Genomic DNA, 26,920 nt, shown 5'->3' on the forward strand with positions numbered 1-26,920 from the left:
CCGCCGGCTGCCCAATAGCAGCGCGCCTCCCTCCGTGCCGCCGCCCCATTCGCCGGGGCCGCGGTTTCCGTCGCGGGCCTGGATTGGTCGCAGAGGGGCGCTCGGCAAAAGGCGGCAGCGGGCAAAACCCCGGCGGCAGCCGCGTGAGTGAGGTCCCGCGCGCGGCTCCCCCCTTCCCTCACCCCTCTACCCCCCTTCCCCCCCCCCCCCCGTACGGGGCGGCCACATCGGGCCTCCCGCGGCCATCCCCGGCGGGCAGCAGCGCTCAGCGGCGCCGGGGGCCCCTCGCCGGGCCCTGGCGGCCCGGCCGGCCCCGGGTTCGCCCCGTAGCCTGGGGTGTCGCCCGGTTGTCAGCTTGCGCCCCGAGAGGCGCCCTGCGTGGCCCGGCTGCGGGCGCTGCAGCAGGAGCCGTGCCACCAGGAGCTGCCCCCCAGAGCCGTCCTGCTGCCACAGGCCGGGGTGATCTCCTTTTGTCCCAGGCTGCCGGCCTTGTCCAGCCCAAACCGAAATTCGGGCTGTGCGGGCTCGGCACGGCTCTGCGGCGTCAGCTCGCTGCAGGGCTTAATCCAGCCGCGAAACTTGCTTTCCTTAAATAACCAAATATATATTTATATATATAACCGTTCTAAGTGTTCAGTTCTGCAGGTAGTAGCTTGTGTTTAACATGAACTGATGGAAATGACAGCCCGGGTGATAGAGCACCTTTACACTCGTGTCCCCATGGGGTTCTGCATGCAGCGAGGAGCTCTCATCCCCTGCTTGCCACAGCAGCTGCCTGTGGCCAGCTGAGAGGAACAGGACGAGGCCCAAGCTGAGGCCGGTGCGGTGCTAGGTCGCAGCGAGTGGGCTGCAGGAGGGGCCGCCAGAACTATTTGTGCTCCTGCCAAGGAGGCCGTGCCATTCCAGGTTTGGAACAGGCTCATCTGCCTACTCAGCACTAGCAGAGGGAGTGTTTACCTGTGAAAGAAAGACTGCAGAACCATCTCTGGTTCCTTCCTTTAGTTTCCAAGCCGCGCTCTCCAGCAAAGTTACCTCACAGAAAGCAGCTGTTGCCTGCCCCTGCTCTGTTGCATGCGGATGACAGACTGAAGGCAACCAGAATTCTTTGGGGACAAAACATTTACAGCTCCATAGCTGGAGCCGATAAATCCTTTCATCTGAAGCTTTTCAAAATACTTTTCTACCTTCAGCCAGAACTTTGTAGGTTTGACACTTACAAGCAAGGAACGTCTTCAGAAACTGTAGTGCAACTGTGCGAGGCGGTGCTTCTAATCTTGCTGACCGCTGGTTATCTTTCCCTGGTGTGCTCTCTTTTCTTCATGAAATAGATTATCTTTTTTTCTTTTTTTTAATTGTACAATATTACTACACACAGTATTAGTACATTGTAGTAATTTACAGTTTTATTTACAAGATTTGGCAAGAAGCATTTCAAATAAGCGTGTCCTATTATTGAGGGAGGGGAACAAATACTTAGGCTTTTTGTTTGTCTTCCCTAGAAGAGAGAGAAATCTCACATACTGAGCAGATTTTTTCCTCTTAAAATTGGTTTCAAGTTTTTTGTTTCTGTGTGGATGCTGCAGTATGCAATGCAGCTAGTTCTGTGTGGATCAGCTCCTTGCTTTTCAAAGCAAGCTGCAGGGAAAAGATAATACTTTAACGTGAATGAGCAAACACACGAGATAAAAATCATTTGTGTCTAAGCTTACCATGCCGTCTTCCTTCCCTTCTCCCTTTTCTCCTTTTACTGGGGATAGAGTGGGTTTACTGGTTTAGTTTTTCTCTGGGGTGATGGACGAGTCTTTGTTTTTTTAAAGTAGCACAGAGGAACTCCTAGACTCCCCAAATCTCATCTCAGAAACTGAATGCAGGGCAAGGAAGTGTAATATCAGATATGTTTGCTCCCTGAGGTGTCCAGAAGCAGTCCTCAGTCTTGTTTTTTTTTTCTTAAGGTTAGTTTTGTGATGGAGACAGCGTTGAGGTCTCATTGTGATGAACAGCACCCTCATCAGGCTGAAGACATAAGCAGGAAGCACGAGCAGAACAGCAAGCTTTCAGGTATGTGCTAAAACAGGGACTGGTAACGTTACATTTTGTTGCTGATGTGCTTCTTCATCACTTCAGGAAGTTTCAGCATCAATTATAAGTTCCTATCAGTCAAACTCAGGTACAAGCATTGAAACCGAATTGTTAAGCTGCTTTATTTGGAGCAGTTTGCATAGCAATCTAGTTCTAAACAAGGTTTGTTCTGACAGAGCTGTTAGAAATACATCACTGTTGAGAGCCATTTTCTAACTCTGTCTGATGGCTACTGGCCTCAGGATGAAGTTTGTATAGGATGTTTCAGAACTAATTAAGGTTAATATTTTCCTGAGAGGAAACGCCTACGTCTTACTAATCCATACTTTGTTACAAGTGTAACAATGATAGTTTGAAAATAATTCTCCTTGCTTGTGAATTATTGCCCTGGTAAAGTACAGTACACTTTTATGTACACAATACAATATATGTGTTTGTTAAATTGAATTTATGATTAGTTTTTAGGATGCAAAATGTATACACATTCTTTTTTTTTCCTCCATTTGATTGACTTTCCAATACCAGTTTTTGCATACTTCTTTATAATAAAATATTCTTTACGCCTGCTTTACAGAAATTAGTCACAGCCTCTACATACTTCATACTTGGCTTCAAAAGAAGTGAATTCTTAAGCAGGCTATAGAGAACACTTAAAATACAAGGATTCGTGACTTGAATAGAAAATTACATAATCTTTTGGAAGAATACAGTACAACATCCTTGTCATGCCATCTAGTGATTGCAGCACAAAGTGCAAAAATTCAAACGCAGAGCAAATGTTTTTGGTAGTTTCCTATTTGAGTAACAATCTATGAGAATGTGTTAGTAATCTTGATAATTTTCCTACATTTTTGATCCTTGATTTGCATCCCATGGATGTGCTCCTGTGTTTACGTAAATTACTATTATAGTTTTGTCTTTTATGAAATCAACATTGCACATCTCATGAAAACATTTATCAATGAGATGGAATGTGAATTCTTACTAAAAAGGCTTTTCCTGTCTCAGGAATTGCTAGGTGGCAGGTAAGTAATTTTTTTTAAAATGCTGCAGCATATAAGGGAATGTGAAGAAGGAGATGATCTTGTATGCAGCTATTAATGTCAGCAGGGATAAGTACCCCTCTGCTGTTTTTTCCTCTGTTTGTCGATTCACAATACTAGGAATTAAAGTGTGATTTGTGATCTGAAATACAGATCGGATATTGAATCAAGCAATAATAGTCCTAACTCATTTTCCTCATTCTTTCCAAAGCAGGAATAAAAAAAGATATTGAAAAACTTTATGAAGCAGTGCCACAGCTTGTAAATGTTTCAAAATTAAGGAAAAAATTGGAGAAGGTAAATGTTTTAACTTTCTTGAACTTACTTTTTTTGTTGTTGTTTTTATAACTTAAAAGGTATAAATCTAAGATGCCAATATATATAATCTAAGCCAGACACATTTCTGATTTACTTTTTGGTGTATGCAGTAATTCTAATAAGTTACTGAACATATAGGTGTTTTAGTTAGGAACATTTTCAAGAGATCTCCTTGAATATCCAGTGTATTAAAGCCTTTCATAAAGCCAGCATTCTAGTTTTGACAACTAAAATTTTGGGGGATGGATTCAAGCAAGTAAGTCTTAACATCCATTCTCTTTCCCTTTCCAACATGGGAAATCTATATGCATTTGTTTTGACGTATTTAACTACTGGTTTTGTTTCCACTGAAATCCTTTGGGCAGAAGTGGAGGAGGAGGCTGGAATATTATAACTGCTTTAGGTTTTTTTTTTTGGTTTTGTTTTTAAGACATACAGCATGGAATTTTGGAGCACTTGTGTACTCCTGATACTCAACAGATACTTCTTTAATAGAAGTTAGGTATTACTATAAACAGATTCTTAGTGGCTTCCAACTTAAGCACTTTTTAAAACTTTACCTTTTTGATCTCTGAAATGTGTAATGACACTCCACACTTCTAAACGAATATGTTTTTGAGAAAACAGGATTGCTTTATAGTTGTTTTGCGATGGAATACATGTGATGGCAAACTATGTAGATAAAAGTCTGTCTCTCCAAAAAAGAAGCCTCCATTCAGTACACTGATCCAGAATTTAAAGAAAATCTGAAGTTCTGGCTATCATAAATAAGATAGTATAATTAAGCAAAATCTCTAGTTATGGATAGTATTCCAATTTTGCTCTTGGGAGCAAACAATGCTCTTGAGAGCCAAAAATACCACCAGCAGTTCTGCAGCATTATGAGAAGACAAGCTTCAACTTAAGATTCTGTTCAGGAGTCTGTTTTGTTTTAGCAGTTCTCACTACCAAAACTAAGGTCTTTGGTCAACTTGGTAACCCGTGTTGCTATGAGCAATTCTACTGAATTTATGGGACTCTAGCTTTTTTATGACTGAAAGAAGTATTTAGAGTTTTTGCTGGCATTTGATGTATGTATACACTTACAGACTGTTAAATTTAGCACGATGCAAACACAACGCTTAAAATATAATCAAAAGTAAATTGAACTGGTTATTTATACGGAAGAATGTTTCAACTTACATTTTCAGATATCTCATATCTTTAGAATAAATTAACCTTCTCAGAGGTATATTAGGATATCTTTAAAACTATAACGTGGGAGAGTTTATTGTACAGTCTGAATAGTCCCTTTCTCAAATGAATCTATCTTGTTCTGTCTACATAGTCATGCTGGGGGCAAACAAATAGTAAAGTAGACATCAAGTGAGAATCTGCCTTACTTTATAAATAAGGTAACAGAATTAAGGGAGTGTAGCGATTTCAGAAGTGCTTTGAATAGCAAAAGCAGTGCTTTCCAGGTTAGCATTAGATAGCCCATTTACATTGCAGGGAGAGAAGAGCTGGATGTCAGATGAAAGTGAGCTACCTAAACAAGAAATCAAATCAAAGATAGGAAATTTACATTCAAAGAGCTCTATGTCCCAGGCAAGTTAGACAGTGTTACATTTGCATTTTTACTGACATAAAAAAGCTTGTACACAAGATCACTGAATTCAGTAATAGAAAAAAGGAACTGCATATTTTCTCTTCTAGAATCTGCTTTTGACGTAGTGTCAAGTGCACTGTAAGACTGTGAACAGTTGGATCATTTCTGTGAAAAGTGAATTGACCTAATTAAAGATGCTGAAGACAATGTTTTTCTCCCTTCTTTACAGGTACTTTTAGTTCTGTTTACTTGGCCACAGCACAACTACAAACAGGATGTGAAGAAAAAATGGCTCTGAAGCACTTGATTCCAACCAGTCACCCTCTGCGAATTGCTGCTGAACTTCAGTGCCTCACAGTAGCAGGGTACATAAACAAAAAAATTTGTGATTGTCATGAAGTACTGAATATTGTCTTGCTGTTCTGCATTTATTTATTTAAAGTTTTGGCACTTCACTTGTTCTGTTTTTTTAACCACAGAAATGTATGATCTTTATAGCAAGATCAAATAAGAAATGGAGTCTTATCTATAATGAATGTTCTTTCCTGCTAGTCTCAGTTTGCAGATGGTGCTATATTTTCCATCTGATTCTATAATGTATCTATGTGATAACACATACTGCAGTTCTGAAATGGTTGGAAAAAATAACCTCTTCATCAGAAAATACGTTTTTAGGAATGAATGCTTGTTGCCAGAGTGCTGAATAGCACCTTCAGAAGGAAGCTGGTATCATGAAGGTTAGGTTAGCTTTAAACACAGCAGTAACTACAAACCATGGCCCCAAAACCTGTGGAGCCCTCATTTGCGAATTGCAGAACTTAGATGGAACATAACAATGACATGAGAACAGCATAGTTATTCGCTGCTGGTAAGATTGCTGTCAAAGTATAAACTAGATATTAAAAGAAAGCCTGACTGAAGTTTATAAGAAATAAAGGAATATCAACATTAATATTCTGGTCTTTATTCAGTAACATTACTTCTCTTTTAGGGGACAAGATAATGTTATGGGAGTTAAATATTGCTTTAGGAAAAATGATCATGTGGTTATTGTTATGCCCTATCTGGAACATGAATCCTTCTTGGTGAGTCCCAGAATTTTATGTGTAGTAGAACCTCTTAGTTGAAAGTAGTTGCATAATTACAGTATCCAAATAATCTTTCAGGACATTTTGAATACTCTTTCCTTTGAAGAAGTGAGAGAATACATGTTTAATCTGTTTAAAGCATTGAGGCGCATTCATCACTTTGGTATTGTTCATCGTGATGTCAAACCCAGTAACTTCCTCTACAACAGGCAGCTAAAAGAGTAAGTGTGTCCAGATGACCATATTGTGATCTCATTTGGGGATGTGTGCCTTGGCAGAACAGAGTAAATCAGGCTTTTTTTTTTTTTTTTTTTCCTTTCAGCTGCATAACATGTGCTTAAGTAATAAAGCTAAAAAAGATATTTTTTTCATTTGTAAAACTTTTATTTCTGTGCTCAGGGATTTGAGTATGGAAAGATTTTTTTTTTTAATATTTAATGCAGTATCTGCCTTATAGAGTGACAAGTACCTGAAAAAATGAAAATTTTACTATTGAGTAGAAGTGCTACGCTTTTTGAATAAGAATTAAGAGAATAAAATCATTAGTTGTCTGAATAAAGCTAATGGTGACTTGGAGTGCATAGAGTAATGTTTGTAACTTTTTGCTCATGGACAGAGTAAAGCTGATACAGATGAGACTGTTGAATTTGGGTTTTTATCTTAAATTGAATTAATTTTTATAACTAGCACAATTGCTTTTTGTTTTTATCCTCTGCAAGTTACAATATCTAACGACTGTAAAAAGCAAGATACTGCTTTTTTGTGAAGAACTGGTATAGATAGATTAAAGTACTGTGTCAGTGCTAGCAGTCCTATGGCTGCACTGGTGAGTATGTGCAATTAGTTAAAGTTTGTTGGAGAAACGTGATTATATTTTGTCAAGCTCCAAGCTTTGAAATTTGAAAAATACTGATTTTTGTCTCTCAAAATGAATTCCTACATCATTTTGTTTTTCCAACTTTGTTTGAACCTTAATCTCTACTTAAGATGTGGAGGCTGTGGAATTGAGTTTGTCTGAGACCCAGGGACGGCTGGACTGTTTCAGTAATGGTTTTACCAAAAATGATTATTCTAACGACAAATCTGAAATATGAACTAATGTAGTCCTACCTGTTTGAAGAGTGAAGTAAATTCCAGTAGTAGTGCTTTAAGTTTGGCAAAACTCTCAGCATTGTTATTGTCTCATCTGTCTTCACTGCTGCATTTGTGCCTCTGTCCAGGGAAGTCCTGCAAGTATTGATTCATTTTTACTTGACTGTTTGCTGAGGTAGTTCAGAGCCATTGAACCAGAAGAACCCAGAAAGGAGTTGCTGGGAATAGTTTTTAAAACACCAGTGGAGAAATTTATACACTTGAAAAGCTTACAGAACAAGAAAAAATAAAGTAAGATAGATAGGTATAGGGTAAAAACAGTGGGAGACAAATATGGCAGGACAGATAGGACAAAAGGAGGAAAATAGCATTGTGATGCTGGCAACATGACAGATAAGCAACATATTGAGGAAAACACAGATAAACAAGTAATGAATAGTAGATAGAACTGGTTGATACTTTTTGACTTGTAATTCTAAATTTTTGTCTTTTAGGTATGCCTTGGTAGATTTTGGCTTGGCGCAAGGAACCCCGGATACAAAAATTGAACTTCTCAAAACTGCCCAGTCTGAAGACCAGCAGGGAAGTTGCTCACAAAGTAATCCCAACACAGCCTTGGGAAATGGGGTTTCTGTCAGTGTCACAGCACCTAAACAGATAGCTCAACAATCAGCCTCAAAAGCGTCTGATAAACAGTCCAGCTCACTTTCAAAAATACAGATTAAACAAGGAAGAGGAGGAAAGGTTCTCAGTCCTTTTCATTAATATTGTTGCATGTTTAATGTATTGCTTCATCCAACAGGGGGAGATGTTATACTTGAACAAAAGCTGTGCATACTTATCTTGTAGGGTCATAATCTGATGCACAGAATCACAGATTTTACATTGAAGTAGTGAGTTTTATATAACCGCTGGCATAATTCTGTAGCTGGTAGATATAATGCATGTTGAAGACTGCATAAAACTCTAGCATGGGTTTCTCTAGAAAGCCCTAAATCTTTTTCTTTTTTTTTTTTTTTTTAAATCCCAGGTGCCATGGAACTTCTCCCCAAACCAATAATTATTCATGTATGCTTAGTTGCATAACAAATGCAATACAGATGACATTTCAAATTGTCTTGGGGCACTTCTGAGGTGTGATTCGTTTTGTAAGCATGTTTGCTGTTCTGTCTAGATGATGTTTTCTACATCCACAGTAAAGTGATGCCTGAAAATGACTTGCCATGCAGCTGCTCTTGTTTTATGTCACTTCACGCTTTTTTTTTGAACTGTCAGTATCCAGCTGACTGTGTATTAGATAGGATCCTTATTGTCCTTTTTGTTGGTATTGTAGGAGGAATATGTGCACCATTCTGTCCAACGGTCTGTCTTTGGAGAGAGGAATTTCAATGTCTATAGTTCCACATACCAGGAGAACTCAAATACAAAAGTAAGAAATATGACTCATCAGTAAGAGCAATCTGTTACATATTTGAGAAATTATAGAACTGGTTGTTCTGTATGACTGGACACTACTACAGGACCCTGTGGAACTAAAAGTTTTGAGCAGAATATTAAAGCGTGTCTTTACTGGAAGGCTTGAAGATTTCATTTGTTTCAGTCCCTTTTGAAACTCTTAAAGAGCTAGTTACGTAGCTGTCTCCCTAATGCTAATTAATATCTTTTCTATATGTGTATCTGTGCAACTAAGATATACTTAGCCTTCCTTTTTTATTTTGCAATTTAAGTAATAAATATTTTTATGTATTTTTTATAATTAGGATTTAATATGACATGGGGAAAAACCCCAAGTAAATTAGAGGGTTGGTCTAACAGTGATCATCTTATTGTAGAATTAGAGTTAGTGCCACTGTGCTGTTGTGGCACTATTTCATACATTTTTTATTCTCATATTGAATTAAAAGAATGCTTGAAAAGCACTAACTTGAAAAAAACTTGTCATGTATTTTTAGAATATCTAATGGATATTGATTTTTGTAACCACTGAAAAATGTTTTCCAAAAGGGAAGGAGGGGAGATTAGGATACTTAGAAAGCTCTAGGATCTGTTTTATAGATGTTATAATATTGGTAGAAAGAGTTGCTATCTTCTGCTCTTTTGTAGCTCTTTGCTGATGAGAGCCTCTTCAGTTGTTTAGGGACTGATATATCTATATGAAAAGGGAAACTTCTTAAATATTTCACTGTCTCAAAAATATCTGTATTGCAGCTCATGAAACAATCAAAGGTGATCGATGTTTCATCTAGGAAGCTAGTAACAAAGAAGAAGATTATTTCTACCAGAACAGTGAGCAATGGGGTAGGCAGGAAAGCTGCCAGTGGTTGTCCATCAAACCTGACCTGTGACTGTTACGCAACGGATAGAGTTTGCAGTGTTTGCCTTTCAAGGTAATTTGCTTCAATAATGTTGTAAAATTGCTTACTGTGCTGTCAAACAAGGTCAGAAACTTAGATTTACTAGACAGCTGATGTAGTAGATGAAAGATAGCATTTGATCCATGCAACCCTTAAAACACTAAACATACTCTTTTGAAAAAGAATAGTTTGTGGAATTCATGGAGTAATTGTTTCACTGCTATCTGTGCCACAAGAGAGATTCACTGTTAATGATTTTCTGTTGCTGTTGTATTTAATTATCCGCCTACATGTGTTGTAGAACATCACTTGAGTTAATTACAAGGCTTAGAGTAGACAATACATCAATCTGTATTTAGTGGTTATCTTATAGGCCTAAATTATGCCAACTGCATTAAAATTCAGTGATCAGACTCCTGCCTTCTGAGGACTTTATGTTAAAAAGATTTCTCAAGCTGTTTGCATTCTGGAAGTCACAAAATGTAGAATAAAAAGGAAAGATGACTGTTCTGTATTTAATTTAAAATATGTTTACATTTTAATAGTAGATAGGTTAGAGAATCTGAGTAACTCCGTTCAAATCCATTCCTCTGCAACTGATTTCAGTTATCATCTACCATTACTTTTTATCCCAACATTGGGGAACGTGCCTTCATGCAGCGAATTTTGCTTGGTAGGCATAGTCATAAAACTGTGTGGTTCTGCTCTTAGACTGTCAAAATATGGTGATAGCATTCATTTCAGAAATTAAACATGAGGAATTTGTCAAACTAAAACGAAAAGTGGCCCATAGAAGGAAGGCACTTCATATTATATGCAAGAAAGCTCTGGAAAGATCTTAGTAATAATCACACAGCTTTTAGTTAACCTAACAAAAAGTAAATTATTGACAACACTCAGAAATAGTGAACCTTAGTTTGCTGTGGATTAATACAGAGCCAGAATGTCCACACCCAAAAATCCAATGCATTTTTGACCCTTAATTAGTCTTAACTTTAAAGTTCCCTTTGAAAACAAACTTTTAGCAGAAATTATGTTACCATTGAATGAAACTAAAAATGATCATTGTGACGGGAGTATGCAGTATTTCTGTGATGCTACCTTATGCTAGATAATATAATAAAAACATAACAAGTAATTATAATTAAGCTATTATATGAAGTAATAATCATACGCTAGATAATTATAAGATGCTTCAAAGCTCTAAAAACTGAATCAAGAAGTCAGGGTTACACATCTTACAGAAGTATATTCTAAAAATATTAAACATTATTACAGTTAGAACTAATTTCTCAATTTTTATATTCTAAACGTATTTGTCTCTTATTACAAGGTGTCAGCAAGTTGCTCCCAGAGCAGGAACACCTGGATTCAGAGCACCAGAAGTATTAACAAAGTGCCCCACTCAGACAACAGGTACTACACAACAGACAAAAACTAATGCCTACTTTCACCTTTCAGTCTTTCTCACTTATGCACACTACATTGTCTTTTTTAATGTGAGGCTTTCTTTTTACATAGGAAATTCAGTTTATCATCCATTCTAATACTTAGCAAGTATTTTCTAATTTTAATTAAAAGTTTATTACTCAGAGTAAGGACAAGTTAGGAGTATTTTCATCGTGTTTGAAACTTGAATGTGTCTTCATTCATTTGAGGAGTACGGCCATATGCAGGAGGTCAATAGCACACATTTTAAAAGAAAACAAAACATTAGTTTTATCAAGTTTCTTGGTTTATTGGCTTATTTATTCAAGAAAAATCTTGAATAAATCTTGGCAGGATATGCTTTAGACTTTTCTAGACAGGTTGTCACATTTGCTGTCACAGCAGACATAAGGAATAGTATGATTGCAAATGTGTTCTAGAAAATATTGGTTAATCAGTACTTTTAACCAGATTTTTCCTCTTTGCCAGTGCTTTAAATAGCTGATCTGTAAGTTTTGTGATTTTTTTTTTTACTAAGTTTTTTAATTACTCAGGGTTAAAACTTATCAAATTCAAAAGTTTCAGTAACCTGGTAAACATTGGAGCAGAACAGCAGGATGGTTAATGTATTAGCTGGTGAAAGTAGGATGGGAGAGGTTATGCATACCTGCAGAATGGAGGACCAGTGAAAGCAAAGTTACCTATTATAAACATCTGGTGTATGACCAGGAGTTTTGACTAACAAAAAAAAGGGGATAAATACAATTGTTCTCAGAACCTGTATTTAAAATAACTTTCTAGCCGCCTTTTTTTTTTTTTTCTGAATACATTCTGAGAGAATAGTCAATTTTCAGTATTTCACTTAAAGTGCTTATACTGGAATAGGCTTACAATACATTTGATTGTCATATCTCTAGATAGCTTAATGCTGTTCAAAACAGCATCTGTACTGTGAGCATGACTGGGATTTCAAGAGGTATGGCAGCCTGTTTGGAGTTACTGTGTCTGTGCTGTAACAGCCAGCTTCACGGACTAGAAAACATCCAGAAATCTAGGACAAGTTTAGACAATCCCTAAATCTGTCTAGACAGAATTTAGGCAGAAGGAAGACATACCTAGGAAATTTTGGACAAAGGGTAGTCTTAAATAAACTTTCAGACAGTGTTCTGTTCTCTAGGGTAATGGAGAGCAGGATTACAGAAAATATGGGTAAATCTGGAAACCCTGGGTTGTGACACAGCCCTAAAGGTACTGAGTCAGTGGCGCAGAGCTGTTGTAATATGTCAACAAAGTGCTTAATTAGAACTGGGTAGACTTATACTAATATTTATGAGATAATGCTATACTTGAAGTAACAAATTTCCTTATCCACTTCCATTTGGGACTGCTGTAGTCAGCTCCTTGTACTCCTGCCAGTCTTGCTACTAGTTTTGGTCTCTGCGCTGTGACCAAGTTACCAGCTGGATCCAGCTGACTCTGTCCAGAGCTACCTTAAGTAACCGACCTAGGTTTACAGCACAGGGAATACAGCCCAAACTCCCAACTTGGTCCTAAACACGTCCAGTTACATTTTTAACTTGGTTTGTCCCTCTGCTCCCCTTCAAGTCGATGTGCCTCACTAGTTAGATACTAACCACTAGACAAATGCACAGAAAGGACTCGTGATGTTGAGGTGCACAAGATCTTACAGTCTGCTGGTCATCCCAGCCCTACCAGAATTGTAGGGGTAGGATTTACTAGTTGTTCAGGTATATAATGTCAGTTAATTTCAGCAAGAGTTAGGTAAACATCTTTAAAGGCCTTGACCTTAATGACTGTCTTTCCTATACAGGGAAACACCTCAAGCATACATAACACCTCAGATAGTATGGTCAACATTGATACAGTAGTACTAAAACTTATTCACAAGATAAGATGAAAAATGTTTGCACTCTAAATTGTACCCATAATTAATTTGGATTTTTATTTTTAAAAAGACTTAAAACCTGGTTTTACAACTGAAGTCAACTTAGTAGTTACAGAATCCTGTGCTGATGGTGTTTCTAGCTAAAATATCAAAATTAATTACTGAAAATTTACCACCTATTTCTGAAAGATAAGTAGAATAACTATGGCTTTATTTCCCGACTGTTAATTTTTCTCTCTAGAGTTTGAGAATTCTTCAAACTCTCTCCTTCGCTTTCCTTGCCATCTCTCAAAATTTTCAATTTATTGAGCCAAAAAATTATGGCAGACAGGTATTCTCATAACTTTCAGTATTAAAGTTTCCATCATGCTTTGGCTTCTTTCTTCAGAGTACTCTGTGTACTCTTTATAACGCAATGAAAGTGATGAATAATTTCTAACTATTACAGTTCTTAAACTGGCTATCTTGTCAAGTGATTTCATATTAAAGAGCAGCAAACTGTAGTAGGATGAATTTTTTAGTACTGCCTAATTGGCACCCTGAGTCCCTGAAAATTAAGATTCGTGTTCATTTCTGAATAGTTTTTTTATTTGTGATCTTTATATAAGGCTTTCTTAATCTGAAGCAAACTTAAATGTTGAAACTAGCAGTTTTTCCCCTTTTCAGCTCCCTGAGTAAAATAACTTGAACGTTGTTTTGGTACTTTATTTAGGTTTTGCAAACTAATGAAATTACTCACATGAGAAATTCTATGGGAAAACTAAAACACTCCTCTGTATGAAAGCAGGAAACTTTTGTATATAATTATAGCAATTTACACTGTTTGCTGACATGTTATCTATGTGACCAATGTCAGTAATTCAGAACATTACTTTTTCTGATAACATTTCTGGTCATAATTTCTTTTTGAAGAAAGTTGGGATTTTGTTTGTGATGAAATTCTACGTTTACTTGTTACTGAGTTTGCTTTCGATTGCAGCAATTGACATGTGGTCTGCAGGAATTGTATTCCTTTCTCTGCTCAGTGGACGGTATCCATTTTACAAAGCAAGTGATGATTTAACTGCTTTGGCACAAATCATGACAGTTCGTGGATCCAGGGAAACCATTCAGGCTGCTAAAACTTTCGGTATGCAAACCTTAATTATGGGGAAAAGGGGAAAATGTATGCTTGGTCTGCTATTTCATACAGTGACTTACAGTCTAGTTGTGAGTTTTAAATTATAAATATATTTTTAAGTTCCGGGAGTCACTTTAGAGGTAAATCACACTTTTTGCATGTAAAATGCTATAACACTACTAATCTGTACATGCAGTTTTAAGAAAATTTTGTATTTTTCTATCTTTTATAATTTGTACATGGGGTACCTCATGCCATAGATTTCCCAACCTGTCCACAACTTTTCAGTAAGTCAGGGCCGCTTGAGGTAAAATATGCCAGTTAAATGCTTTCTACCAGCATTTGGTTAGAATTTTTGAGGCAATGTTTCTACTCCTGCAAAATCTGCCTTACAGCCTTAAGTCAATATGATTTAATATTTAGATGTTGTAAAACTTGCTTTATTATCTTCTCAAAAAGGACCAGTAAAAAACAAACAAAACAAAACAGAACAACAACAATTAAAAAAAACACAACACCAACACAAGAGAGGGTCTGTTCGGAGGGGGAAAAAAAGCACAAAAAATGAAACAACCATTCCCCTAATTGTCTGCAAGCCACATGTTAAAGCACTTGATACCTGGAAGTGTAAGTGACAGCATCGATTTTCATTCTCCAGACACGGGTGTGTAAATCAGTAATGTCAGTAATAAACTGAACTGGGTTTTTAATTTTCAGTTTTGTAAAGTTAGTTGACAGTGAAATAGAAAAAGATGCTGTGTGGACTGGGTGACAATTTGTCAATTCATAACTTCATGAACAAACAGAGATAGGTTTGCTCTGAGCAGAACTGAGACTGTACTTCTGGCTTGCTGGGGCCATCACTGTAAAACATAGGTGGTTGGTTCGGGGGGTGGCTCTTTTGTGTGTTTTTTGTTTGTTTGTTTTTGAACTAATGTCTGTCATGCTTCAAGATCTGAAATATTCTCTGAAACAAACTTAGAAGCTATAATTGCAGAGCAAGTATAATAAAATGTCATTTTCTGAAAAAAACAATTTTTTTCCTAGGTAAATCCGTTCTGTGTACTCACGTTATCCCAGCACAAAACTTAAGAGTCCTTTGTGAAAAGCTGAGAGGAACAAATAGCAGCTGTAGCAGATCCCTGCCTGATGTACCCATCAAGTCTGTAAGTGACTCAGCTTTGCCAGTTGAAATAGACAAACAGTGTGCCCCTGAGACACTTGGAAAAGAAATTCAATACTTAAAGGGTTGTCAGGAAGGTGATGGTGCTTCTGAAATTAAGGCAACAGACATGAAAGGATGGGATCAGGTTCCTGATGAAGCATATGACCTACTTGATAAGCTACTAGACTTAAACCCTGCAACAAGAATAACTGCAAAAGAGGCTTTGCTGCATCCCTTTTTTAAAGGCATAAGACTATGAGAACATATCCTGTTATTGCTTTGATACGTTATGTGAAAATGAGATTCTGAAGCAGTTTTACCCTGTTGCCATTAATGTTTACACTCAGTGAAATACCATGACATTGTGCACAGCACTACTGAAATTGTCTTGTGCAGCTGGACTGCAAATGTAAGTTTGCATTAAGAAATACTTACAGATGTAAATATTACATAAACATCACTAGCGTGGTCTTATCCTAAGACACTTTTGAGGTGTTATTACTGTGCATACCTGTTCTCTAAGAAAATTTTCCTTGACTAACAACTAAAAAGAAGAGTTTCTTGCGCTCTAAGCTTAATTCTTAAGATTCTCCCTAAAAACATACAAATTTGTGTAAAGGCAGGACTGAGATGAAAAAGTGCTTGAGAGGCTTTTTTCCATACTTTCATATCTCTGCTTTGTTCCTGAGTAGTACATGGGAGACTGAAAGTGGAACAAACTGCATTAATTTTGTTCAGACTATTTTCAGACAACAGTTTTACTTTGGGAGTGTTGCTAGAAGAAGGGCCAGGTACTGGAGGTTTTATCATCAAAAGAAATGCATAACTGTTTTTAAAGTACATTTTCTCTCCCCCCATCTGTTCATTCCTACTTAGGTAATAGTGAAAAATGCAGATACTCATTTTGCACAGCCCATATTTCCTCTGTGCCATGGGTAGCTGTCAATATGCAACAACTATGGCCTACGGAATGTCTTGTGTGACATGTAAAAGTGATTTCTGTTATGGAAGCTGATCTTCACAGAATATCTTTTAAATAAAGGATTTGTTTTTATAACTTCAGAACTGTGTCTAGAGATGCTTCTATAAAAATAAGATTAGTCGAGTGAAGTTTTCCTGTGGGACGTTCCTGCTCAGGAAGAATTATGCAGATTTGTTTCCTGCATAAATTCCTCAGTAATGTAAAACACTTTTCAGATAGCACTAGTGTATATAGCTGTCATAGTGGAAGTATCTTAATTATCAAGGAAGTCTTACACAAAGTTAAAAACTAGCTATTGTCTAGTCTTAAGTAGGAAAAACAACCTTAATAACCTCTACCCCCAAGTATCATTGTACAAAGAAATTTCCATTATGCTCAGCAGAGGTGCTTCTTTAAAAATGCATGATACTTATGGAGACTGAAATTTAATACAATGTTTTTCCACTTACATTTCTTCAAATGCTAGTGGAGCTGTTGCTGTAAAAGGTTACAAGCCATTCTGTGAAAAGATTACTGCTTTGATAGCTTTTGTACAAGCCTTCTCATAGAAGGTGTTTGTAATGTTAGTGCAAAGGTCATGACCAGTGCTGTGGCTGAACAGCAATTCTTTCAATATATTCAAAATCTTTAATACATACAAAGTGATGGTAATGTTGCTCTGTTCCTGGCATCAGCTGTTAGAAAAAAATATTTGCAGATGTCAGAATATTGATTGCAGAAAATCTTGAAACCCACAAAACCCTGGGGCCTCAGTCTTAGTAACGTTTGCTGTTTATATAATTTCAACAAGCACATCGCTGAGAAATTATTTATCTAAAGGAACTGTGGCCAAATTTGGCAAGCAATGCTGTCTGCCAGTGTCTGCAGATGTATTGTTTCCTCCTACGTTCACTCATGCTGTCTATGGTCTTATGAGAGCACTAGCTGACAACAAGCAAAAATATGTCAACTATCCATTATGAACTTTCTAAACCACTTCAGCTTTTTAAGCTTTCCTGCTAGTCACTGCACTGAGCAGCTCCTTGCAGCAGGCACTACAATAATTAACCACTGCCTAGGTTTAATACAGCAGGAACATCATTGCTGATGGTGTTTTTACCATTACTAAGAGTAAATAAACTTCTGTAAGAAACAATTCTAATCTCAGTATATTCAATAACAAGCTAGAAGAATATATTATTCTTTTCTCAGATACTTAAAACCTGAGTGATTGGGGGCAGAGGCGGGTGATAAAGTGAAAAGAAAAATGTTCAAAAAAGCACATGCCTACAAAGTACTTTTTTGCAGCATTCTACAGAAGGATGAAAACCTCAAGTAAAATATTAAATGCAATGGGATCTTAATGGGGAAGGAAGGAATAATAAAAAGGGGGAGGGGAAGGAAGGAGGAGGAAGAGGGTATGGTTAGGCTGGTTGGAAAACAGCAGGGAAACACTAGAGGTGAGCCATAGCTGCCACTGAGCTTTCTCCTTATCTCTTCATTGGTTCTAAGATTACAGAATCACAGAATCATCTAGGTTGGAAGAGACCTCCAAGGTCACCGAGTCCAACCTCTGACCTAACACTAACAAGTCCTGCACTAAACCATATCACTAAGCTCAACATCTAAACACCTTTTAAAGACCTCCAGGGATGGTGCCTGAACCACTTCCCTGGGCAGCCCATTCCAATGCCTAACAACCCTTTCCATAAAGAAGTTCTTCCTAATATCCAACCTAAACCTCCCTTGGTGCAACTTTAGCCCATTCCCCCTCGTCCTGTCACCAGGCACATGGGAGAATAGACCAACCCCCACCTTGCTACAGCCTCCTTTGTCTCAAAGCTTCAGGTAAGAACTGAGTACATAGATTCCTTTAAAGTTTAATAACATGATTTGACCCGTTTATAAACTGAATGTGAATCTGCTACCATGATAGTTGCAATTGGAAGAAACTCCAAGCAGAAACGAGTGCTACAACACATGTTCAACTTGTTGTGAGGCCACAGCTGGACTTCTGTTAAGTTCTAGACACAGTGCTATGACAAGGATATTAATAAATTGGAAAGAAACCAAGAAAGACAGCAAAAATGAGCATGGACTTGGAAAGATGAAACTGATAGGAAGAATCCTGAGAAAATGCTGGGAGCAAATCTAAATACATCTGTGTATCTAGTACAGCAAAGACAAGGTTATTCTTGGTACTAAGCAAGGCTAGGTGAGGAAATGGTGGCACATTTTAAGCGTACAGTATTTTTCCTATTTGTAAATGATAATTAGGAAAGAGGAGGGCATATAATTAGAAGTATTTAAAGAAGCATCTGCAGAACAGCAACAAGATTTTCTGTATAATACTGACAATAAGGTATACATGAATTTCTAAATCCTCCTGAGATTGCAGTCCTCCCTCTTTTGAGATCAGATTCAACGGCTTTTGAAATCGGACTCGAAGTGTTGAAGGGTTTATTTAAAAGTGAAATGTTATGGGGATAAGAAAATAAATAGTGCATCAATATTCTGAGAATATTCAGTATCCTTCTTATTTTATGCATTTGCCATACCTAGACTTTACATGTTCTTTGCTCTCCAAAAGGTAAAAGCAATGCAGAACCAATATGCAGCCAAGGCTTCTAGTGCAGGTGCAAAAGGATCCCCAGAATCTTTTTAGTGGCCTCTTGAGGCCACCAGGTCTGATGAGATTCTAAAATATTTCCATAGCTGTCCAATATCTAGCCAAGTTCCTAAGGTCAATTACTAGATTGGACCTTTTGGTTATTAAATTGGACCAATTAAATTTCCAAATTAAAGAAATTTTCATACCATGGCACCTCTGACATGGGTTATCTAGCAATCAAGGTATTGTGATTTTGCAAGAAGTAAAAAAAAAAAAAAAAAAAAAAATCACATCAAACTCATGGTGGACTTTGTATTCTATTCTGGCTACTGTGCAACATCTTATTTTGGTTATGACCGCCAAACAAACAAACGAAAAAAACATTTCTTTTACAAAGATGATATATTTTCTTAGCATCTCTCTAACTAGTCCTACTAATTGGCAAAATACAAAGAAACAAATATAAATACAAAAAAAAACACCTATAGAGTTTGCCTCAGAACTATTTGATGATGAATAAGCAGCATGTTCTTCTGAACTGATGACGTGTAAAAGAATGTTTGCATTTAGCAGGGTACACCTGAAATTTTCTTAAGTGCTGGAAACAATGTACAATACAATGGAAATAAAAAAATAATAATAATAAAAACAAACAGATTTCTCCCATTTATTTGATTTAGCATCTCATTTAAAAGACACTTTTGCTGGGAAGAGAAAGTCCCTAAACACTGAAGGCACCTAGGAGAACAACAGCATTTTAAATTAAATTAATACCTTGTATGGCTACACAAATCCTGTTTCTATAACCACACAATATTATATCTTGATCAGTAGGCTTATAGCAAGGACAGCTTTCTGAGACAAGACTCAAGCAATGATCTTTATGCGATACATTGCAATATGTCTTCCTTTATTTGCTTTTTAAAGTATATAGCCTAAAGTCATTTTTTCTACTAATGTAACTTCAGCTTCATCATGTCCCTTTTCCAAAAACAGTACATGTACCAGGTCCAATGGCAGTACATATGTGGTTCATGCTCTTTCTACTGCTGTGTTCCTGGCTGGCCAGTTCAAAGGGTAGTAAATATTTAAATTGGCAGCCTGCACACAGTGGGTGGAAATTGGATAGTCCCTTCGATCGCATGCCTGCGAAGGCTAGCATATAGAACTTTGTTACTCTGAAAATTTCTGGTACCAATGCGGTGAGGGCCCAGTAAACTGGGTATTTTGCAACAGAGGGTACAGCACAACTGAGGTAACAGGCATATTTAAAGAACTTTGGTTAGGTATTTAATTTTGCCTCTCCGTGACTCAGCCCTTTTCACTTTCATGTCCTTTTGACTCTGCAAGAATGTTGTCCCTATACAGTGCTTTATTGTGTCATGTTAAAAAACAAACCACCATGACCATTCCTGACTATCCCCAGAGAATTGTTTATTCCATTTCTGGAAAGACTTACATTATCCTGTGGGGATATGGCAGGGAAGACGGTGTTTTTATTACATGTCATTTGCTTTCTTGCATAAAGTTCTTCCACGGTTTTCAGAGAATGCAGATTTTAATCTAAGCCTTAATTATGCATTTGTTTCAAAAAATACTAGAGCTAAGAAGTATTTTACTTAAGGTATCCATTCTACAGTTTTCCTTTATATGGCATAATTAAACTACTTAAAACAACTAACGCATAAGCAGTTTTACTTCTTAATGCAAAGAGATAGGGATGTGGCCTAGCAATTGAAGTATTTGAAGAGAATTACCTTTTTGTGATGAAAGGTTATACAAACTGGTTTAACCAATATCTAGCAGGAGGCATCTTACTGATAAAATCTCAGGTACTTTCAATTCCTGTGTTTCCTCACCAACTCCCTCAAAAAGTCCTACCATATCAGGTTCCCCACACTGTGTTGCTGTGAGGTATTGGTCTTTGATGATTCTTTTGTTGCTCTGAATGTTACTGGGCATTATGTGTAAGTCCCCCAGTTATTTTCATTTCCAATTGTCCTATGGGTCTTCTCTCGAGTCCTGTTCCTGTGCTGCTGTCCGTTTGCTTGTTTAGATTTCAGCTCTTCTCATCAAAACCCCTGACTTGGGCTTGGCAGTGTAGGTAAGAAATTCTAGAGTTCTAGTGTTACATTTTTCTTATGTCTGTACTCTCATCTTATCTGATCTTGGAATACCAGTTTTAAACAAAGGAGGAAATCTATCTTTGCTGAAATGTCTACTAGATGTCTACACACCTGTCTGTCTTACACTGGAACAAAGTGGTAAAATGAGACAGTAACACTGAATTCAAAGAACACAGAACACAATGCCTTTTTCTTGTTTCTATAAAAAAATCAGCAGCTTCTTTTTCCTTCACCACCCTCCTATTTAGCTATAAAAGTCATATCAAATTCTGCTCTCTGATTCTCAGCCCACTCCCACAGCTCCTCGTGGGGCTCCTTCCACTTTTCAAAAATGAGGGGACTGCAGTTGCTGACTTACTGCAGGAAGGTACAAGACTTACACCAGGGGTCTTCTTGTTCCATTAGTACTTTTTGTTTTATTGAATTTCACTAGGGTAGTTTACCACGGAAAATTCATCACTGCAGATTTGTCCTGTATGCAGTTATCACGTAAGGGGATCTTTCATGTGTGCCATTGGGCCTACATTTTCCATTGCTGCTCTGCTTGCAACTGGCTCTGTAACTCAAGTCACATACACTACGGTTGCTTCATGAAAAAATCACATGTAGTTTGAATTTATAGGTATTGCCCCCAGTTGTCCTTGTAAAAAATCACAGTATTCTGAAATACTCACATAAGTGAGCACAGCCCATGCTGAGAGGGGAGAGGCTCAAGTTACTTCCTGATTGCTAAGCTTTTCTTTTGTTAAAATCAATGACTTCATTAATTTGATGCATAACTTAGATATGGTAAATGTCCTAACAGCTAGCAAAATGAGGTCTGCAGAATCCTTGGTAAAGTATTTTGGACATGGATGAGGATATACTGCACCAACACTGCTCTAGAACTGCAGTCCCTGGCCTTCTTTCAGAGCATATAAAATGAGACCTAATGTAGGGCTTTTCCTTGGAACATTCCCATGAAGATTCATCATCTATGCATTTCATAGAGCACATAAAGCTCACAGTTTCTAGACATATTAGATCCTAATGAATTTGGAATGACATTACTGTGCCACTTCAGCGAATCGCTGCTTCTGCAATCATGCCGCCTTTAGGACTCCTGACTGGTTCTGGACATGCTTTACTCTGCCTACAGCCTGCCTATAAAATTTAGGGTAAAAATTAGTACTCTGCCAAATCAATTACTTTTCAAGAGTTGACTGTTCACAGTCGTAGAACAAAACAATACCATTTCACAAACTATCGTGTATTAATTATTCAAAAGAAGGAGCCATACCACAGTGCTTACAACTCACTGTTTTTATCTCTGAAATATTCACACTCCATGGTCGTGAAAGGCTGACACATACTGCACTCTTAAGCTGTAGCTTGTAAATTGAGACTGGGTTAAATCAGCTTTAGATTTCTCTACTGTTTTTTGTAGTTTTATGTGCCCAGACTGAAAGACAACCAATGTCCACAGCTCTCTGATTTGTCTGGAAGGCTGAAGGACAGGAGGGGCGTAGCCTTACGCTACCTGTGCCAGTTTCAGGGTTTGGGGCAACTCATGGTCCCGAGAGCACTGCAGCTGGCACAGGTTGGAGTGTCCCCAGTGATCGCCTCCCGCAGCTGCCCAGGCCTGGAGAAGGCCCCGCTGTCGGGCGTGGGTGCTCCTCAGGCCTGGCTCTGCCCGGTCACCGCCAGGAGATGCCCAGGGCCCCCAGCCGTCTCGCTTGGTGCAGCAGCCTCTGCCTCCCCACCGCACAGCACAGGCGGCAGCCCTCCCTCTCTCTTCTAGCTGATCTGTTTCAGTTTATAAAACTGACAAACGGAGTAATAGATAGCTTTTTAAGATACACGGCTTATTTTTCAGGAGGAGCAGAGCTGGACACAACAGCGCAGGATTTTTTCCTTATCGAAGCAGGCGAAGAGCTGAAAGATGGATGTTACCAGATACCACAATAAATTCCAATTCCCATCAAACAGACTGTAACGAGCCATTAACATCCCCGGCTCGGAGGGAGGGAGATCTTCCTGTTGGTCTGTGCTCCTACACTGGGGTGACTTTTTCCTTGAACTGCACCACACAGTCAACAGAACATAACTCCTGCTGCTAAATGACAGGAAAAATTATCTGATTTAAGCCTTATTCCCCTTGGTTCAGAAGGAAATCTTTACAACAGCAGTAAGCAAAAGGGTTGTTCCCCCCTCTCCTCGCTCCCACCGCCTTGACTTCTACATTCTCCTTCCCAAAAACGTGTTTATTGAATTTATAATACGCGATTCAATATACCAGACCTAAGCACTGAAGGGATCTTTAACAACTTTTCCCAAACTTGCTGGTAACCAGAGAGTTGGAGGAGGCCTCCAACCTGAGCTCCTTGATCCGGGTGGAACAAAAGAACAGTTCCCAGTGCCAACGAAAAGCCTTCAGACTAGCCCTGTTTGGCCAGTAGCTTTTCTGCTTTCCCATCAGTGTCAAGGCAAGGATGTGATTTCCTCCACACATTTTCAGCCACAGTTCTGCAAAGAGAGCATCTCAGTTCTCTTTGGCCCTGCTATCATGAGAGCTAGGACAAGTGAGATTTTAATTCGGAAGTTTATTGTAGAATAATATAAAAAATACATGTACACAAACTATTCCAGTTAATAATCAGTGTGAGTACAGGAAGAACCTGAACAGACAACAAGCAGAAAACAGATGAGAGCAGCAATAAAATGAAACTGAGATGGAGTTCAGTGCAAAAGGAAGAGCTATTTGTTTTGATAGTTTAGAGGAGTAAGAAGGAGCAAGCCCACTCCAAGTTTTCACAGCCAGTCTCTCAGATAATTGCAGAAATACCAATCAGCCTAAGCACCAAGGTGTTACTGAATACATTACACCATCTGAAAGTGCAAGGCACTACTCTCACGTTGTTGGCTATTTGCCTACTAGTGGCAGACCTGCACCCGGCAGCCCTGTGGTCCCAGTCCTTATCTGCCCAGATTGCAGACTTACATGGCCAAGCTACAGCTGTTAGGCTGCGCCACCCTAGGTTCCCCCCCTTCTAAAAACCTGGCATATGGGGAGACAGAAATGGAAAACAGGTTTTGGGACTGCATGCCGGCATCTCACCGCATTATGTGAAGGCAGGCTGAAGCTAGGGGAAAAAAAACCTTCCATCCTGGTTGAAAAGTGCTTCCTAAGCATAACCTTGTGAAGTAAAGCACTCTGAATAGCGATTAAAAACAAAACACCCCCTGACTTAGAAGCTCATGTCAAAGAAGCTTAAGCACATGCCTCGAGTTAAACAGATGTTTATTAAGTTTTAGCTCGAGTGGGGCCTGTGCTGACTCGGCACTATTGCAGATTTACAGGACTGGCTAGCAGCAGCACCGTCCCGTAACACTGCTGGTACCTCTGCTCTACTGATATGTGCTCCTTGGTATGCACATACTGCAAACACTGACTCAGATGCCAAATTTCTGTAACATACACAAAGCCATAAAAGTACTTTGCAATCTCTAGCAGTGTATTTGACTCAAATAAAGCATCTGCATTTCTTGATAATGAAATACATATATATATTTGTGTGCTACAGAGGTACAAAATGTTTTCATAACCTGATTACTGACCCAATGAAACTAGAATGCCACATGAAACCAACAGTGGGCAAGGAAGAAAACACAGGAGGAGGTGAAAAAATGTAGTTTGTTACAAGATACTTTTCAACTACTGACGTTAAAAAAGCATTGTATCCACAGCATCTAGAAATGAATACATGTGTTACAAATACTAGACTTTTAATTTCTAAACTTTTCTTGAAAACTCTGCCCTTTGCTAGCCCAAAGCGCCAGGTTATTCCAAATGGACTTTATCTGCTTTAGAGACAAACTCCATTGCAGGGGGAAGCTCTAGTTGCCAAGTACTTGGCAAAACAGCCTTGCAATTAGGTACTTCCCTCTACCCTAGGGAACCTGAACTATAAAAAGAGAGCAGGAGACAGACCCAGATTTAACTATATGAAGTGCACTTACTCCAAAAGCAGCATGCCAAGTTTCAAAATATTCTGGCTTGCAATAAAGCTTTAAAGATAAGTTTCCAACAGCCATCTCAGAAGCCTGCTCAATACACACACAGTTTTCTTACAGAAATACAGTTCAGAGTGAGGCCTGGGTACTGCAACTTTTGCCAGAATCAGGACATATATAGAGAATGTGCTCATGCACTGTCTGTAAAACTCAGCCCATTAATTACAGTTGGCAAATAACACATATAGGAGGCAAGGGTGATTGTGAAATAGATTGCAAGATCTGCTGTTTTTTGTTTGTTTTAAAAAAAAGTCCATGTCAGAGGTAGATAAACATTCTGTGAATAAATAAGCATATCCCTGCAAAAAGTGACTGAGAAGACACACTGGCACGGAGATCCTCAGCTGGTGCTCCATATGCACAGCAACTGACTTGCTAATCAAGTTACACTGAAAATACCTCTTTCTTACAGTGTTCTTTTCCAAAAAGTTGCAGATGCACATATCCATTGGGAGAAAGCAGCAAGAGGATCACAAGATGCTCAAGTCTTGCCACACTTTAAAAAAGTATTTTTTATTCCTTACTAGTTTCTCAAGCATAGGATGAAGAAGCAAGTAAAATGATCCACTTAAGAGGCATCTGTGGAAGAAAGCCTAAGCCTTTATCTTAAAAGGTTACACGAATTTACTCCTTTTACAAGTGAGGGCTGCAATGAAATGTGCAGTCCCTTCCTTTCCTACCTGGTTGAGATTGCTGAAACAGACTGGTCCCCCAAAAACTCTGGCTGCACCAAATAAGATCATCCATCAGACAGCTAAATGGACACACACAAGTGTAAGCAACCTAAACAGTTCTCGGAGCATGAACTTTAATCCCACTGTTTTCCTCCATTAAGTAGTGTTCTCTCCCCTCTCCTTTCCCAACACCAGAAAAGCTTCCCATGAAACTCCATGCAACAGTGATTGCAGACAACAACAACAAAGAAAACGAGCATTTCTCACAAAATGGCAAAGAACAACAAACGCTCCAGCTGACGGGTAGCTCTGCCAGCCAGCTGCATGCCAGGGAGCTGCAGGAGTGGGACTGCAGGGGTAGGAGGATGAGCCAGGGTTGAGGTGCCACGGTGCAGCAGGGGAAGGGACCTTGACAGCCTAATGTACGGCAGCACTTGCATTTGTAGCTCAGCTCCACAGTGCACGTCAGGTTGAAGAGCACACGTTTTAAGAGTCAGGAATACACCCCAGGTAGAAGCAAACGCAATACGGAGCACTGAAGTGTACTGGGAAACTTTTTCATTTATAGTTCTAAAAATGCAGACCAAACAAGAAACACTCAGCTGTTTATGTAAAATTCCTTCTATTAAATACTCTAGACCAGATTTTAAAATGAGATCTAAAAGTGATCCAGCAGCCTATATATGTGTTGGCTGTACCTATCCGGTCAGGTCAGGGTGAAAGACCAATGCACAGCTTGACAGCTCATACAAATTGTACAGCTTTTATACGAAGAGAACCTGCAGCAAAATACAAGGGAGGAGACAGAAGATCTGTAGCAAAAGGATTAAAATTCTTTATGAAATTGCTGAAGGCCCCTCTAGTAGCAAACAATCTGAATATCTTTTCCAAACCTGATTTTTCCATTAGCTTTCATAATAACAAACAGTGCTAGAAGTGTGTAAGATACCTCTTCTCATCCCTGGAGAGCCACAGTTTTTAAGTGATCCCTCAGATGAGGCAGCACCTGAGGCACCAGAGTTCTCCAGCATCTGGTTAACAATCCTGTCACAGGAACTGGAGAGTTTACCCCAAAAGACACGGGCAGTACCTCCTGACCTTCTCAATTCCATAAATGTATTTTAGCCTGTTTTTGTTGTTATAAAACTGTGATACAAGAAAAGTTTACAAAGCATCCTTCTTAGGGTGTTGATGATGATAGAAGTATGCCATTTCAAAACACAAACAAGTTTAGTTCATCCTCAAAGAATGTACTATTCTGATAATAACTATCTCCAAGTAAACTGAGGAACAACTGGGAACCACAGCTCCGCA

At 38.6% G+C, this 26,920-nt stretch overlaps 1 protein-coding gene and 1 long non-coding RNA gene across 2 annotated transcripts in view; one reads left to right on the forward strand and one right to left on the reverse strand.

Annotated features, from left to right (window-relative positions):
• LOC126913398 (uncharacterized) overlaps window positions 1-26,920 on the reverse strand; it is a 59,424-nt gene that overhangs the window by 2,651 nt on the left and 29,853 nt on the right. Inside the window, exon 2 of the long non-coding RNA XR_007708618.1 lies at window positions 7,227-7,343. This is a non-coding gene — a long non-coding RNA (uncharacterized LOC126913398). The remainder of the gene's footprint in view (window positions 1-7,226; window positions 7,344-26,920) is intronic.
• On the forward strand, window positions 60-17,095 carry CDC7 (cell division cycle 7). The gene is given in 13 exon segments (XM_035538017.2): window positions 60-143; window positions 1,958-2,058; window positions 3,337-3,387; window positions 3,390-3,419; window positions 5,258-5,393; window positions 6,020-6,113; window positions 6,195-6,337; window positions 7,703-7,952; window positions 8,542-8,637; window positions 9,417-9,595; window positions 10,896-10,978; window positions 13,876-14,025; window positions 15,064-17,095. Coding segments are annotated over 12 exon segments (1,683 nt in total). The 5' UTR covers window positions 60-143; window positions 1,958-1,964; the 3' UTR covers window positions 15,441-17,095.

This window comes from Cygnus atratus, chromosome 8 (genome assembly GCF_013377495.2).
Source record: "Cygnus atratus isolate AKBS03 ecotype Queensland, Australia chromosome 8, CAtr_DNAZoo_HiC_assembly, whole genome shotgun sequence".
Lineage (NCBI taxonomy): Eukaryota > Metazoa > Chordata > Aves > Anseriformes > Anatidae > Cygnus > Cygnus atratus.